Source organism: Engraulis encrasicolus, chromosome 15 (assembly GCF_034702125.1).
Source record: "Engraulis encrasicolus isolate BLACKSEA-1 chromosome 15, IST_EnEncr_1.0, whole genome shotgun sequence".
Lineage (NCBI taxonomy): Eukaryota > Metazoa > Chordata > Actinopteri > Clupeiformes > Engraulidae > Engraulis > Engraulis encrasicolus.
In genome coordinates, this window is record NC_085871.1 from 781,480 (window position 1) to 795,000 (window position 13,521).

The window sequence follows — 13,521 nt, forward strand, 5'->3', positions numbered from 1 at the left end:
GAGATGAGGTAAAGTGCCCACATTACCCCCCGCCCTACTCCACCCCACCGCAGCCCTCAAACACCAACACCCACTCCCAATGCCACATTCCACACTCAGAGAAAGAGCAACCTCAAACCACCCCCCTCTGCCCTCTCCACTCCACTCCTCTCCGCCTCCCCTTCCTCTGAGCGCCCCCTCCCCACCGCCCAGCTCTGCGGTGCGGTGGGGTGACCATGTGTCTCATCTGAGCACCGCTAGAGTCGTGATTGCTCCTTGTCGAGAGGGTCGCGCTCCAGGGATGGCCAGAGTCCACTGAGTCCCGGGGGTCACTCAGTGAGAGTGGAAGAGAAAGAGAGAGAGAGAGAGAGACAGAGAACGATACAGAGAGTCATAGAGTGAACGAGTCAAGTCGTGTGGAAGAGGGCAACAATGGTGGCCGAGGAGGTGATCGTGAGCTTGTCGGGGGGAGCGCCATGGGGCTTTCGGCTCCAGGGGGGAGCGGAGCAGAGGAAACCACTTCAGGTGGCCAAGGTAAGAGGTGTGTCTGTCAGGCTATCTGTGAGGCCTAGGTGTGGTATAGGTGTGGCACTGCTGCTGTGGTCATGATGGCTGACAAAGCTGTGTTATCCTGTGTGTGTCATCCTCATTGTAGTTCAGTGGCATCCGAGAATTGTGATGTTAACATGTCTGTTTTCATCGAGTTCTTTTTCCTTCCTGTGGGCGATTTGCTTGTTTTGGGGTTATCTTGTGGATACGCACCTGTCTGATTGCAGAGAAACACTCTGAACGTTTGCCAGATTTAAGCTGTTTTTGTATATAGAGATTGTTGTGAGATTTGGTTTGTCGAGTACATTGAATTAAATGAACGACTCTCACAGAGAATCCTAAATGGAAATGAATGAAATACAAAGTATTCATAAAGATGAAAATTCTTGTCACTTAAAATGTGTTACAGAACATTCACAGATAAATAATACCACACATCTCAGAGCTGCCACATAGGCCTACTCAAGTCAGCAGTGGGCCTTTCAAATGTTCCTGTTGTCCCGCTAAATGACATTGTTCCCAATCTGTCAAACTGGAATGTGTGGTAAGACGCGATAAGGCCACGGAATGGGGAATAATTTAGGTCAGTCTCCTGTGGTCAGTGTGCCAGGCACAGGCCAGAGAATCCTGTCAAGTGTTTCCAAGTGTTTGCAGCAGACCCAGTGTGTTTTGGAAATCTTGTTAAAACCACTTGTGATATACTGCCTCTGTTTATAACCACTGTTAAGGACAGTAAACTAGGTTATGTGTTGGGCTTATGCAGATAGTGCCGCCTGCCGAGAGAGCAGAACCCCAATTGGATCGTGCCACCCTCTCCACAGTAGAGATAACCATGCCAGGCCTCTCACACAACGCTCTTAAAGTCTTATCACATTTGCTCAACACTTGCTTTTTTGGGGGGGACACTAAAATGTCTCTCAAGATTTGCACTTTCACTCGCACGCTAAAAGTGGCCCCAGAGAAGGCAGCAGTGCAGGACAGGGCATCATTCGAGCCATCCCATTTTATTTATACATGTGGCAAAATCATCCTGGCGTGTGTGTGTGTGTGTGTGTGTGTGTGTGTGTGTGTGTGTGTGTGTGTGTGCGTGTGTGCGTGTGTGCGTGTGTGCGCGTGCGTGCGTGCGTGCGTGCGTGCGTGCGTGCGCATGCGCGTCTGTGCGCGCGCGTCTGTGCGCGCTGCAGTCTGATCAAAACAGCTATTTTGGAATGGTGATCTGTGGCAGAGGACTGCTGGCTGGCTGGCTCAGGACAGACAAAATAATATATGACTCTAGACCAGCTGCCCCTCTGTCTCTCTCTGTCTATCGCTCTTCTTTTTTGTGGCTCTATCATTTGCTCTCTCCTGCTCTCTCTCTCTCTCTTTCATGCAGGGGGTAACGGCTCTCTGTAACCATCAAGCAAACATAGCTCGGCAGCACATGGCTACAGTTGGCCGCGCTCCCCGTCTCTCTCTCTCTCTCTCTCTCTCTCTCTCTCTCTCTCTCTCTCTCTCTCTCTCTCTCTCTCTCTAATGTATGGCTCAGTGCAAGGTCACCTCTGAGCTCTGGGCTTTTTTATCAGCCGTTCCATTTGCGGAGGCCTCTTTTTCCATGCACCACCCGACACACACACACACACACACACACACACACACACACTCACACACACACACACACACACACACACACACACACACACACACACACACACACACACACACACACACACACACACACACACACACACACACACACACACACACACACACAGTAGCTATTCTGATCTGCCAGCCATTTTGATAGCCAGCTTTTTAATGTCAGTGTGTGGAGTGGGGTCACAACGTACAACCTCAGCCTTTGAATTGCATCCAGAATTCTTTGAACTATCTGGTTGCATCAACGTCGATATAATAGTTCGGGTTTGTCATCTAAGTCTCTTTTCCCTCTGGCTGGTGGATCAGTGTCATTCCAGGCAATCGACTGTCCCAAAGCGCGAAAAAAAAAAGCGGAACAGGGTCGTGTTTTCCCCCTTCAAATTCCTAGAGTTCCTAGAGTAAGCGGACTACATTTTTAATACTCAACCTGTCGGGCCAAACGGACAACTGTTGGATGGCCCCGACGGCTGAGCCCCCTGTATTTTGGGCTCCTCTGGGAACACATGGTGAATGTGAGGCATGCCCCCAGCAGCTCAGGCCCAGCCATCCAGCCACGGGGGTGGGCAGCTGTTCCTGCTGGCAGTACCCGGTGCATTTTGTTCCTTCCATCTGCACGCCTCCCCTCTGTGCTGCGCTGCACTGACTTACCAAGGTTAAAGTCTGTCAACCGTCCCATAAAACTTCATTTAGTGCTCTGAGCTGACCAAAAAAATGTATATAAGGGGATTACAAGTTCTAAGTCTGTGTATATTTGATTATACATGGAATTCACCTGTCACAGTACAACGTCACAGGCCATGCTCATGTTCTAGAAAATAATTTATTATGATTAAATCCGTTGCTCGTAGATATTCTCACTCATCCTACTCTGTTGGTTGTAGTGGGTTTAAAATCTGTACTTGTACCCTATTACCCCAGGTAAATAATGATGAAATCAAAATATATTGTAAGGTTGGGCTCTGAATCCATATTACACTTTCCTTTCACTGATCTAGATCTGATCTGATCATTTTGTGTGATGTTTTGATTATTTCATGTAAGCCAAATATTACTTAGGGAGAGGATTTTTACGTGTATGTCAAATTGGGGCTTCTCTGACATAAAAAACGAATTGCAATACAATAGTCAGGTTCATTACGTTTGGATCTGAACCTTTCGCTGGATTTTTATGGGGATTTGGAAAACTATACATTTTTGAAAAGTATATTGTATAAGCAATCAGAAAAAACATGTTTCCATTTGCACAAATGTCTGCATGGCGGCCATCTTGGATTTTTCAAAATGGCTTCCGAAAAACCATAATTTTGCAATATCTCAGCTTCTGAATGAGCTAAAACATTGATTCAAACTGCTAAACCTACATTTTCAGGGTCACTGAATCTAGTTTTAATGTTCTCAGACAGTTTGTTACCATGCTAATTTATTTTAACTGGTGATTTACTGTATAGTATCTACAAGTAGATGCATATCTGTCAAGCCCACCATACAAAACATCCCAGCTAGAATGTGCAAAACAGTTTACAGTGTCCAGCATTGTGCTGTATATATCTAAGCTTGCCTGTGCAAAGCTCATACCAGCTACATTGTATCCAGTAAACAGGAGCAGTGCCATGTAGTGAATATATTGAATGCCAACAGGCGTTAAATGTTTGCCTTTTGCCTTCCTTCAGCATGCATGTATTTTCTGTATGATGATCCTGGAAACTGACTGCAAGACACATTTACAAATCAAGTAATAAATAGGTGTTATTAATATTGTTAATGCACATACTGTCATTAACTGGTGTTGGTGATGGTGGTGGAGTGTAATGGTGAGGGTTCTGTTTGCTGTTTGTTCTGGTTATAATCATGGGTGAAGAGCATCGAGGTGAACAAGAGGCATTATCAAGCATTTTGAGCTCATTAACTGGAAGCTGTGTGTTCTATGCCAGTCTGACGATGCCAAAAGGTGGCTCTGGTCCAGAATCCAAGATTAGACGCCGATGGACATGTACTGGAAGTAGTTCAAGAGGGGGCCAGTCTGAGTGATGGGGGCTATGTTAAAATCAAAAGACGACTGCAGAACTGCACTAGACAGGCCACACCCTCCCAGTGATGCAGCACCTTCAGCATTGCTTCTAGACAGGCCAAGAGAAATGTAAGTATTGTTTCTGATCTCAAAAAAATCGGGAACTCCACTCACTTGGTCAGTCAACCAGTAGCAAACCTAAGGAGGCAGATCAACCATGCCGTTTGGGAAATGTTAATTGTTATGGACTTGGTCAGACCAAGTCTCGAAAAATGACTGAAAAATGACTGACCCAGGCACCTCAGCATCTGATTCTTCTCCACCATCCACAAGATTTCGTACGAGTCCACTCGATAAGAAACCATGCTTCTTCTACCAAAAGGACGATAGTGAACTGCTTTATCAGGTCAAAATTGCAAATGGTGGTAAAACTCTAAAGGCTGCTGTAAAGTCCCAGAATCCCACCCTGAAAACAAGAATGACCACCAGCATCTCAGCAGATGATGCACATTCAATTGCTGTCCAATATCACAAAGATTGCATTCAGTAGAAAGTGGCTGAAAAAGAGAATCCTCACAGTCTTGCCATAACTGAAGTCTGTCTGTTCTAAATGACCGAAAGAAGTCAAAAGCCCCTACTATCCAGAAGCATGTGAAGAAGACATGGTTCATGCTGCAATGACAACTGATGAATATGATAACATGAAAGCAATTTACAAAGCAGCACAGGTGACAAGGACGAACATTGCAACCTTCACCAAGACAGGCCAGGGAACAGATGCCATACAAGTATCCAGCAACATCAATGATGTCCCAGCTGAACTGTACAGACTAGCAAGGGTGTGTCTCTCTTTCGGCCACTTTCTACTGAATGCAAGTTCATGATTGTCCAAGGCTTCTGAATCAAGCATGTTGACATACATTTTTTTCAATGATGTCCATGCTTTGTTTTGTGTTTCCACATCAATACGGTTGATCAGCTCAAGCAGACATGTTAACGTCAAGGCTTCTTTGAGAGTTGTATTTCTGTCAGGCCTGGGTCTCGCCGTACATGACACATGTTTTGTCCCACAATCTTTGTGATATCATACATCAATTGCATGTGCATCATATGCTGAGATGCGGGTGTTCAGTCTAGTTTTGAGTGTGAGATTCTGGGACTGTTCCAAAGCCAAAGACTTTTCCGGCATTTGCAGTTCTGACCAGATAAAGTAGTTCACCGTCGGCCTTTTGGCAGATGGAGCTTTGTTTCTTGACGAGTGGAGTGGAGAATTAGATGTTGAGGGTTCATCCTCTCTTCTTGCCACGCTTCTTGGCTGTGCACCGTCCTGTAGAAATGATGTGCATGTTGGTTGCTTGCATGCTGTATTTGAACCTTGTTGGTTGCACCTGAGTGACAGGAGAGATGCTAGACTGCTTTCTGTGTCCCTGGTGTCTCAGCTGTGCAGTTCTGCAGTCGTCTTTGGATTTAACATCAGTCACTCACATCAGTCCCAATCACTCAGACTGACCCTCTCTTGAACTACTTCTCGTACATGTCCATTAGTGTCTAATCTTGGATTCTGGACCAGAACCACCGTCTTGGCATCATCAGACTGGCATAGAATACACAGCTTCCAGTTAATGAGCTCATGGGCTTGATAATGTCTCTTGTTCACCTCGATGTTCTTCACCTGTGAATATAACCAGAACAAACAGCAAACAGAACCCTCACTGTTACACTAAAGCACACTCACCAACACCAGTTAATGACATGCTTGTATGTGCATTAATAATATTAATAACACCAATTGATTTTTTTTCACTCTGTCTTGCAGTCAGTTTCCAGTATTATCATAGAGAAAATGCATGCATGCTGAAGGGTTCCACCAAATGAAAAAAAATGAACCCCTGTTGACACTCAAAACATTCACTATGTGGCGCTGCTCCTGTATATGGGGCACCTAAGTCACGCCCTTCTACTTCCGATCTATGGGGCTGGAGCTCGCAAAATTTTGAATGCGAGTTAATGGAGCGAGTCAAGCTAAATCCTCATCCCGTTTGGCATGTGCTCCGGATTTCACATATGATGACAGTGAATTTGAAAGGTTTGGATTTGCGTCGTAAGACCACTCATTTTCGGCACGCAAGAAACGTTATTTTAGCTTTTGTGCAAAACTGTGTTGGAGACTACACGTGCGCCTCGCATATCTGACGTGAACCGAGGCACAGCCAACCCTACCGCTGCACCGTGGCTTAAGTGGCTGCACGTCGGACATGCGACGTCTGTTGTGTAGTCCAAATAATTACATATTTTTGCACACACACAACTCAAAAATCGCTTGCCAAGTGAAGTCAGTAAGCACACCATTGGTTGTTATTAATTCTGAGGCACAGCATATGTGTGATCGAAGGGGAAATGCGAGGTGGGTCGGAAAATAGCTTTGATCAGTCCATTACAGCCCAGTCAAAAGTTTTTCCGTTGCCAGCCCCACAAGCCGCCCGGAAGGGGTGGAGACTTAGGTGCCCCATTGGATACAATGTAGCTGTGAGATTTGCACAGGCAAGCCTGTAAATGTACAGCAAAATGGTGGACATGTAAACTGTACCAGTTTTGCACATTCAAGCTGGGATGTTTTAAATGGTGGGCCATCTACTCATAAATACTATAAATCAATAGTTCAAATAAATTGGTGTGGTAACAAAATGTCTGACAACAATAAAACTAACACCATTAGATTCAGTGACCCTGAAAATGTTGGTTAAGCAGTTAAAATCAATGTTCTAACTTATTCAGAAGCTGAGATTTAGCTTTAGCTTTTTCGGACGCCATTTTGAAAAATCCAAGATGGCCGCCACCTGTGCAAATGGAAACATTGTTTTTCTGATTGCTTATACTATCTACTTTTCAAAAATGTATAGTTTTCCAAATCCCCATAAAAATCCAGCAAAAATACATAATGAACTTGACTAAAAGCAAAAAAAAGGAACTTCAACTGTTTGTCATACACATAGGGCAGTCATTGGTAAGCGGTTAGGGCATCAGACTTGCTGTCCAAAAACCTTTGGGCTACTGGTTTGACTCTCGACCCTCCAAGTATTTAACCAGTGCACATCCCCCATCCATCTCCATGACTGAGGTAAACTGAGCATGGCACTGTCTCGCCACACTGCCCCCTTGGATGCTTTTTCGGGCCGCTCTTTTGCACGGGTGAGGCATAAATGCAATTTCGTTGTGCTTTTGATTGGCTACTTATCATTCTAGAATGTCAATAACCTGATAATAACCCGATTATGCTGGATACATGTCTTGAGAAATCAGTTTATTAGCCAAAAACCTCCCTGTGCGAATCAGATTTCTCATAAACCGATAACCACAATAACCCAATTATTATAAACAGTTTATTCAGTTTACATGAGCACTTTATTCAAGTCTTGAATAAACCGGTTTATTGATGTCCATATAAACGGGCTCAGTGACAATGTGAGTTTCCCAGGTGGCCTTTCACCTTCTCAAGCAGGTGTGTTTTTCTCACAGAACAGAAGGATATGTAGCATTTCAGTATGTAATACAATGACACCCACTTTCTTTTTTTTTTTTTAAATACATTTTTAGGGGCTTTTATGCCTTTATTTGACAGGACAGTTGAAGATGGTGACAGGAAGCGAATGGGACAGAGAGACAGGGGAGGATCGGGAAATGACCCCGGCCGGACTCGAACCGGGGTCCCCGTGGGTGGGCATGCAAGCCCAATGTGGGGGGCTTAGCGCGCTGCGCCACAGCGCCCCCGACACCCACTTTCTTGACAGTATACATTTTCTGCTGAGTTCGTTGAGAGGTGTGACAGTGGTTACTGGTTTTGCATCCTAAAAGTCAGCCTGCCAGACCTCCAGTAATGTCTGGGGGCTTCTCAGTTTGGCCTGATTGGCCTCTAAGGCATGACATGCAGTACAGCCGAAGATATTAGTATCTATGTATGTGAAGCGTGATTGACACAAATGCTGAACATAAAATCTTATACGCAATGTTTGTGTGTGTGTGTGTGTGTGTGTGTGTGTGTGTGTGTGTGTGTGTGTGTGTGTGTGTGTGTGTGTGTGTGTGTGTGTGTGTGTGTGTGTGTGTGTGTGTGTGTGTGTGTGTGTGTGTGTGTGTGTGTGTGTGCACGCGTGCGTGCGCTTGTGGGTGAATCGGAGGTTAACATACTTTGTTGGTTTGTGTATGATTTTTCATGCGTGCAATAGTTTTTCCCGAGACCCTTTTCCATAATGAACGCTCCTGTCAATGCGGCCGATTAAGGATTCCTCTAATTACAGAGGGAGCTAATCAGTGGGAACAGGTGCAGCTTTAGTCGCTCAGTGGTAGCCTAATGTTTACATGCCTAATGACCACATCATTACATGTGTCTGCACAGAGAGTGATGTGCTTGTGTGTGTGTGTGTGTGTGTGAGAGAGAGAGAGAGAGAGAGAGAGAGAGAGAGAGAGAGAGAGAGAGAGAGAGAGAGAGAGAGAGAGAGAGAGAGAGAGAGAGAGAGAGAGAGAGAGAGAGAGAGAGAGAGAGAGAGAGAGAGAGAGAGAGAGAGCGAGTGTGTGTGCGAGAGATGGAGAGAGAGTGTGCGTGTGAGAGAGTGAGTGTGTGTGTGTATATGCTTCTGTGTGTGATGAAGAGGGAGAGACAGTGACAATGAGAGAGTGTCTGTCAAAACAGATTTCCCCTGTCTGCTAAGTGGATACAGCATGTGTTTAGTGGCGATGGCAACTCAGTGTTTCTGTTCTCTGTCTCCCTCTAATGGTGCAGGTGAGGAAGCGCAGTAAAGCGTGTCGAGCTGGACTGCGGGAGGCGGACGAGTTGCTGGCCATCAACGAGCTGTCTTGTGAGGAGCTCTCCCACGCTCAGGCCATGAACCTGATCGACACCGGTAGAGGAACCCTTCACCTGCGAGTCAGGAGGTCAGAGGCCAAACGATAGGGTTGCATTCGGTCAATTACGGGCTGCACTGTCGTTCTTGTTATTCAGAGACAATTCGGGGACAGAAAATAATTTTGACCACATTGTGAAACAGTCAAACAAATCACAGAGGGAAACTTGGGTATTGTATCATTAATGGGTATTTCATAGATCATTATGCATTATGTTATTTAGTGTCTCCTAGGGCTGTAACGATACACTCAACTCATGATTCAGATCGTATCACGATTTTGGACCTACAGTTAGATACACCCCACGTTTTTTAGAAGTATCTTTTTATATTAATTAATTTTTTCCCCCACATTTTCCAACATTATAAAATCAAATTATAAATTAAAAACTTCATAGTCAGAATAGGTTACCAGGGTTGCTCCCTCGTTCACAAGTCATCTAGGTCTGTTAGTCAGTGATCCACTGGGAGGTATAAAAGTACAACAATAATTGTTATAATGTTGAAAGACGCACCACAATACAGTATCTTGACTGCGTATCACGATACTGCCATCTTGCACCACAATACAGTATCGTGACTCTGCATATCACGATACTGCCATCTTGCACCACGATACAGTATTGTGATTCTGCATATCGCTGTCTCCCGGGACCATACAATATCGTTACAGCTCTAGTGTCCCCTGTCCCTGTGAACCAGGAGGTCAGAGACAAAGACTTGCCCCTGGCCTCAGGGCAGAGGGGTTGCCTTAGATCAGTTATGATGGCTGCCAATGTGGTTATTGAATTCAGAGACAATGCAATGTACAGTCAATCATTTGAAGGTAGTAAAATTATTTAGACTAAACTGAAACAACCAACCAAACAAGACATCACAGAAACGTTGGTCTTCTTCTTGTAGTGTCTTGTTGTAGTTGTAGACTTGTAAATGTCTGATTTATGAATGATTTTTGTTGGTTAAAATGTCACAGGTTAGTAACCTTGTCTATTTGGTGTACGACAGTAAAGGTTGGCTGTTGTGGAAATGTATAAAAGCTTCAGGAATTAAATGATTTAGTATAAATCTAACTAAAATATGCATCACTCACAATAGCTAAGGTGATACATTTGGGAAAATGGTTGTTTCTGTATAACTGAATGAATGAATAAAATGAATGAATGAATTCTGGATGAACGCAGTTGGATATGTGGTAAAATTTGTTGTGATGATCTGATTTTATGATGAGGCTATAGGTGCATTCAAGATGGATATAGCATACGTATAATAGTTTTCAACTGACATTTTTAAATGGCTCCATCGCTGATTACATGATGCACAAGTAACCAGTGGATACAACACTGTAATGCTTCTACTCTGTAGAAATACTCAGGACATACATTTCACAGTGTCATATTTAATACTTTGAGTGTTAAATTGCACTCTTTAAAGGTGCACTGTGTAATATTTTATTTCCAGTTGTTCAGTTACAAACAGCAGTCTCTTAAGTCTTCAATCTTATATCTACAAAACACACTGTGCATCAGCCTCAGCCTCAGCCTCAGCCTCAGCCTCAGCCTCAGCTATGGGTGGTGTTTAACTCTTCAGTGGTGTCCTCTTCCTCTCTGCAGATCTCCTGGCCTGCAGTCCCTGATGCTCCTCAGCCCCTCTTCACCTCCTCCAATGGACGAGGCCTACCGAGTCACGCTGCAAGCCCTGTCTCCTCCGCTCTCCTCCTCCATGCCTCCAGGAGGAGTAGGAGTAGGAGGTTTGGGGTGCATCACGTCTCCCCCCAACAGCGAGGCATACTATGGTGAGACGGACAGTGACGCTGACGTGGCCGCCCAGGAGCGCCAGCGCAGGCAGAAGCGCCGCAGCCCCAGCAACTCCCCCGCAACTCCCAAGCCCCCGCACGAGGAGGAGGAGATAAGCGCCTCCGAGATGAGCGGCTACGAGAGCGCCCCCGACGCCACCAGCGGCTACCCGGGCCAGATGCAGATGCAGATGCAGATGCAGATGCAGATGCAGCAGAGATGGGCCGACCTGCAGGGTCCGCCACCCCAGCAGCAGCAGATGCCAGGTGTGGCACGCAGGGAGGTGGTGTACCAGCCGCCGCCCATGACCGAGTTCTCCGGCCAGAACTCGGGCCAGAGCAGCCCGCAAGACAGCCAGGGGGCCGGGGAGGGGGACAGCGGCTTCCAGGAGCCGCCGGCCGTCAAGCCAGCGCCTCTGGTGTCTCCCGAGCGGGCCAGAGAGGCCATGATGCTGGCCTCCCGGAGGCAGCTGGTGCCCATGGTGGGGCCCGTGGACATGCCCCTGGATGAAGAGCTCCTGGCCACCTACAAGGACAAAGCCAGACAAGCCAGTGAGTATACCCTTGTCCTCAGCATCACATCCCATAGTGATGCACAACCCGTTCTCAGAGGAGAGAATCTAGTAACGCATGAAGAGTTTTGACGTATATCCATTTTGCGAAATTGAGATTTTTGCATTCCATTGCATTGCATTGCATTGCATTGCAAAATGCATTTGATATAGATTTATAAACTACGTTTTCAAAATATTTGAATGGCAAGAATTCACACATAGATGATAGGTTTTCTGAACAGTCATTTCCAGTAATAAAATGCAAAAGTAAAAAATGGTGGATACATCGTTTTGCAACGAAACTCTTCACATATTTGCTCTAAGAGGAGTTGTGGCAGACTGCACTAATTCACTTGCAGTGTACGTCAGTTTCCCGTGGGGCCCAGGTTCGAGTCAGCCTGGGTCATACCCCATTCCTGTCCCTTCTCTGTCCTCCATTCATCCCATCCCACTCCCACTCTTTACTATCTTAATAAAGGCAAAAGGACCAAAAGATATACTACATGTGAGCAGCACATACAGTAGGTGTTCCATTCATTTACATAACAATCTGACTCTAGTTGGCAAAGCTATTAAAATAGCCTGTATCACAAGTTAGATTTAGTTCGGGAACCATCTAATGATTTGCACGTAGGGGAGGTCAGTCTAATCTAAACTATTTTAAATAGGCCTACTATCTAAAGCGAGATGGATTTGCATCTGGTGTCAACATGGTGGATCTGCAAACAAACTACAAGCTTCCATTTGTCTAATAATATGTCTTGCCCTCCTTTTCCCAATCTGTTGTTGGGATCCCAAACTCAGGTGAAAATTTCAGCCAGGGTTTTCATGCTGTTCTTCAGATAGGGATGAGCACACAAGGCATTATGGGAATTCCCAGGCTGGTTAAAGTAGGGGTCAGAGTTACTTAGTTGAGTCTCTGATTCTCTGCTTTCGGCAGCCATGGCATAATGATGAGGGCGTTGGTGTTGGGATCGGGAGAGTCCTTCAAACGGAAGAATGTGGAAGGTTGTGGGTGGTCTCCTAATCCATGTCTAAAGTGTCCTTGAGCAGATCACCCAACTCCTCTTTGCTCTAAGGACTGTAAACCAATACGCTGTAGCCTTAAATGAATCACACTGAATAAAAGCATCTGCTACGTAAATGCAATGTAATGCTCACAGGTGGAACCAGGTGCAATTGAAGTAGTGGTACTAGACAGCTTATGGTTGCATCACGGTTGTCCGTACCTGGCATGATAATAAAGAATGAAAGAATGAAAATGTTACATTTTCAAAATACTGCACTACAAATTTCAACACCAACATCAAACAACCTAATAATTGATGGAAGAAAATTACACCCTAAAATGAAGTGACTTAGAGTACAGAATGGTGTAAACATCATCCAAACATAAAGCTATTTTAACGTGATATTATGGATAAATGCAACTTTTACTGTTTAATTCATGGTATGTCTATTGTGTGAAACATTTTTTTCCCTGCCCATGAAATTACATTTAAAAAACGTAAAGCAGCATAATAGCATTTTTTTTATCAGTTCTTTTGCTGTCCATTTATGAATTTTAGCATTCTACAGATCTTTCCTACATGTTGTACAATTTTTCCTGTGCTGTCATTTGTGGCTCTTTATGTCTGTGTTAAGTTTGTATGGAAGACTGGACAGTGGACAAAATAAGTAGATGTCTGGTGTCATTTGAGAGTAGTGGCAAAGGTTTGAGTGGTCGAACAGATGTATGGTGATTTGACCAGGGGGGTTTACCCCCTTCCTGACAATGACTCAACTTGCTATTCTTGAACCTCTCAGGCAGCGGTTCTCTGAGTGGGCTCCAGAAGGGTCTGTTAAAATGTTTGTTACAATACAACACAAGCAAATGCTAAAGCAGAGCTGGTTGAAGTGGATCTCTGACATTTACTGTGCCGCCACTGACAGCTTTTGCTGGGCTCAGGACAAAGTCATCTGAAAGGGTCCCCCAATTTTGCCCCCCCCCCCTCTGCTCTCTAGGCCCGGGACAACAGACCCCTTTGCCCTCCCCCCTGTTGGCTTCCCTCTCACAGTGATCCATTCATATTGGTGTAATTCACTCCAAGAGAAGCGTGACCTCTGAAT

At 45.1% G+C, this 13,521-nt stretch overlaps 1 protein-coding gene across 1 annotated transcript in view; it reads left to right on the forward strand.

Moving 5' to 3' along the window:
- Positions 1-250: 250 nt before the first annotated feature.
- Positions 251-13,521, forward strand: part of LOC134463581 (synaptopodin 2-like protein) — a 27,337-nt gene continuing 14,066 nt past the window's right edge. Inside the window, exons 1-3 of the mRNA XM_063216756.1 lie at positions 251-513; positions 8,946-9,097; positions 10,677-11,410. Of these exons, the coding sequence (XP_063072826.1) occupies positions 412-513; positions 8,946-9,097; positions 10,677-11,410 (988 nt within the window). The 5' untranslated portion in view covers positions 251-411. The remainder of the gene's footprint in view (positions 514-8,945; positions 9,098-10,676; positions 11,411-13,521) is intronic.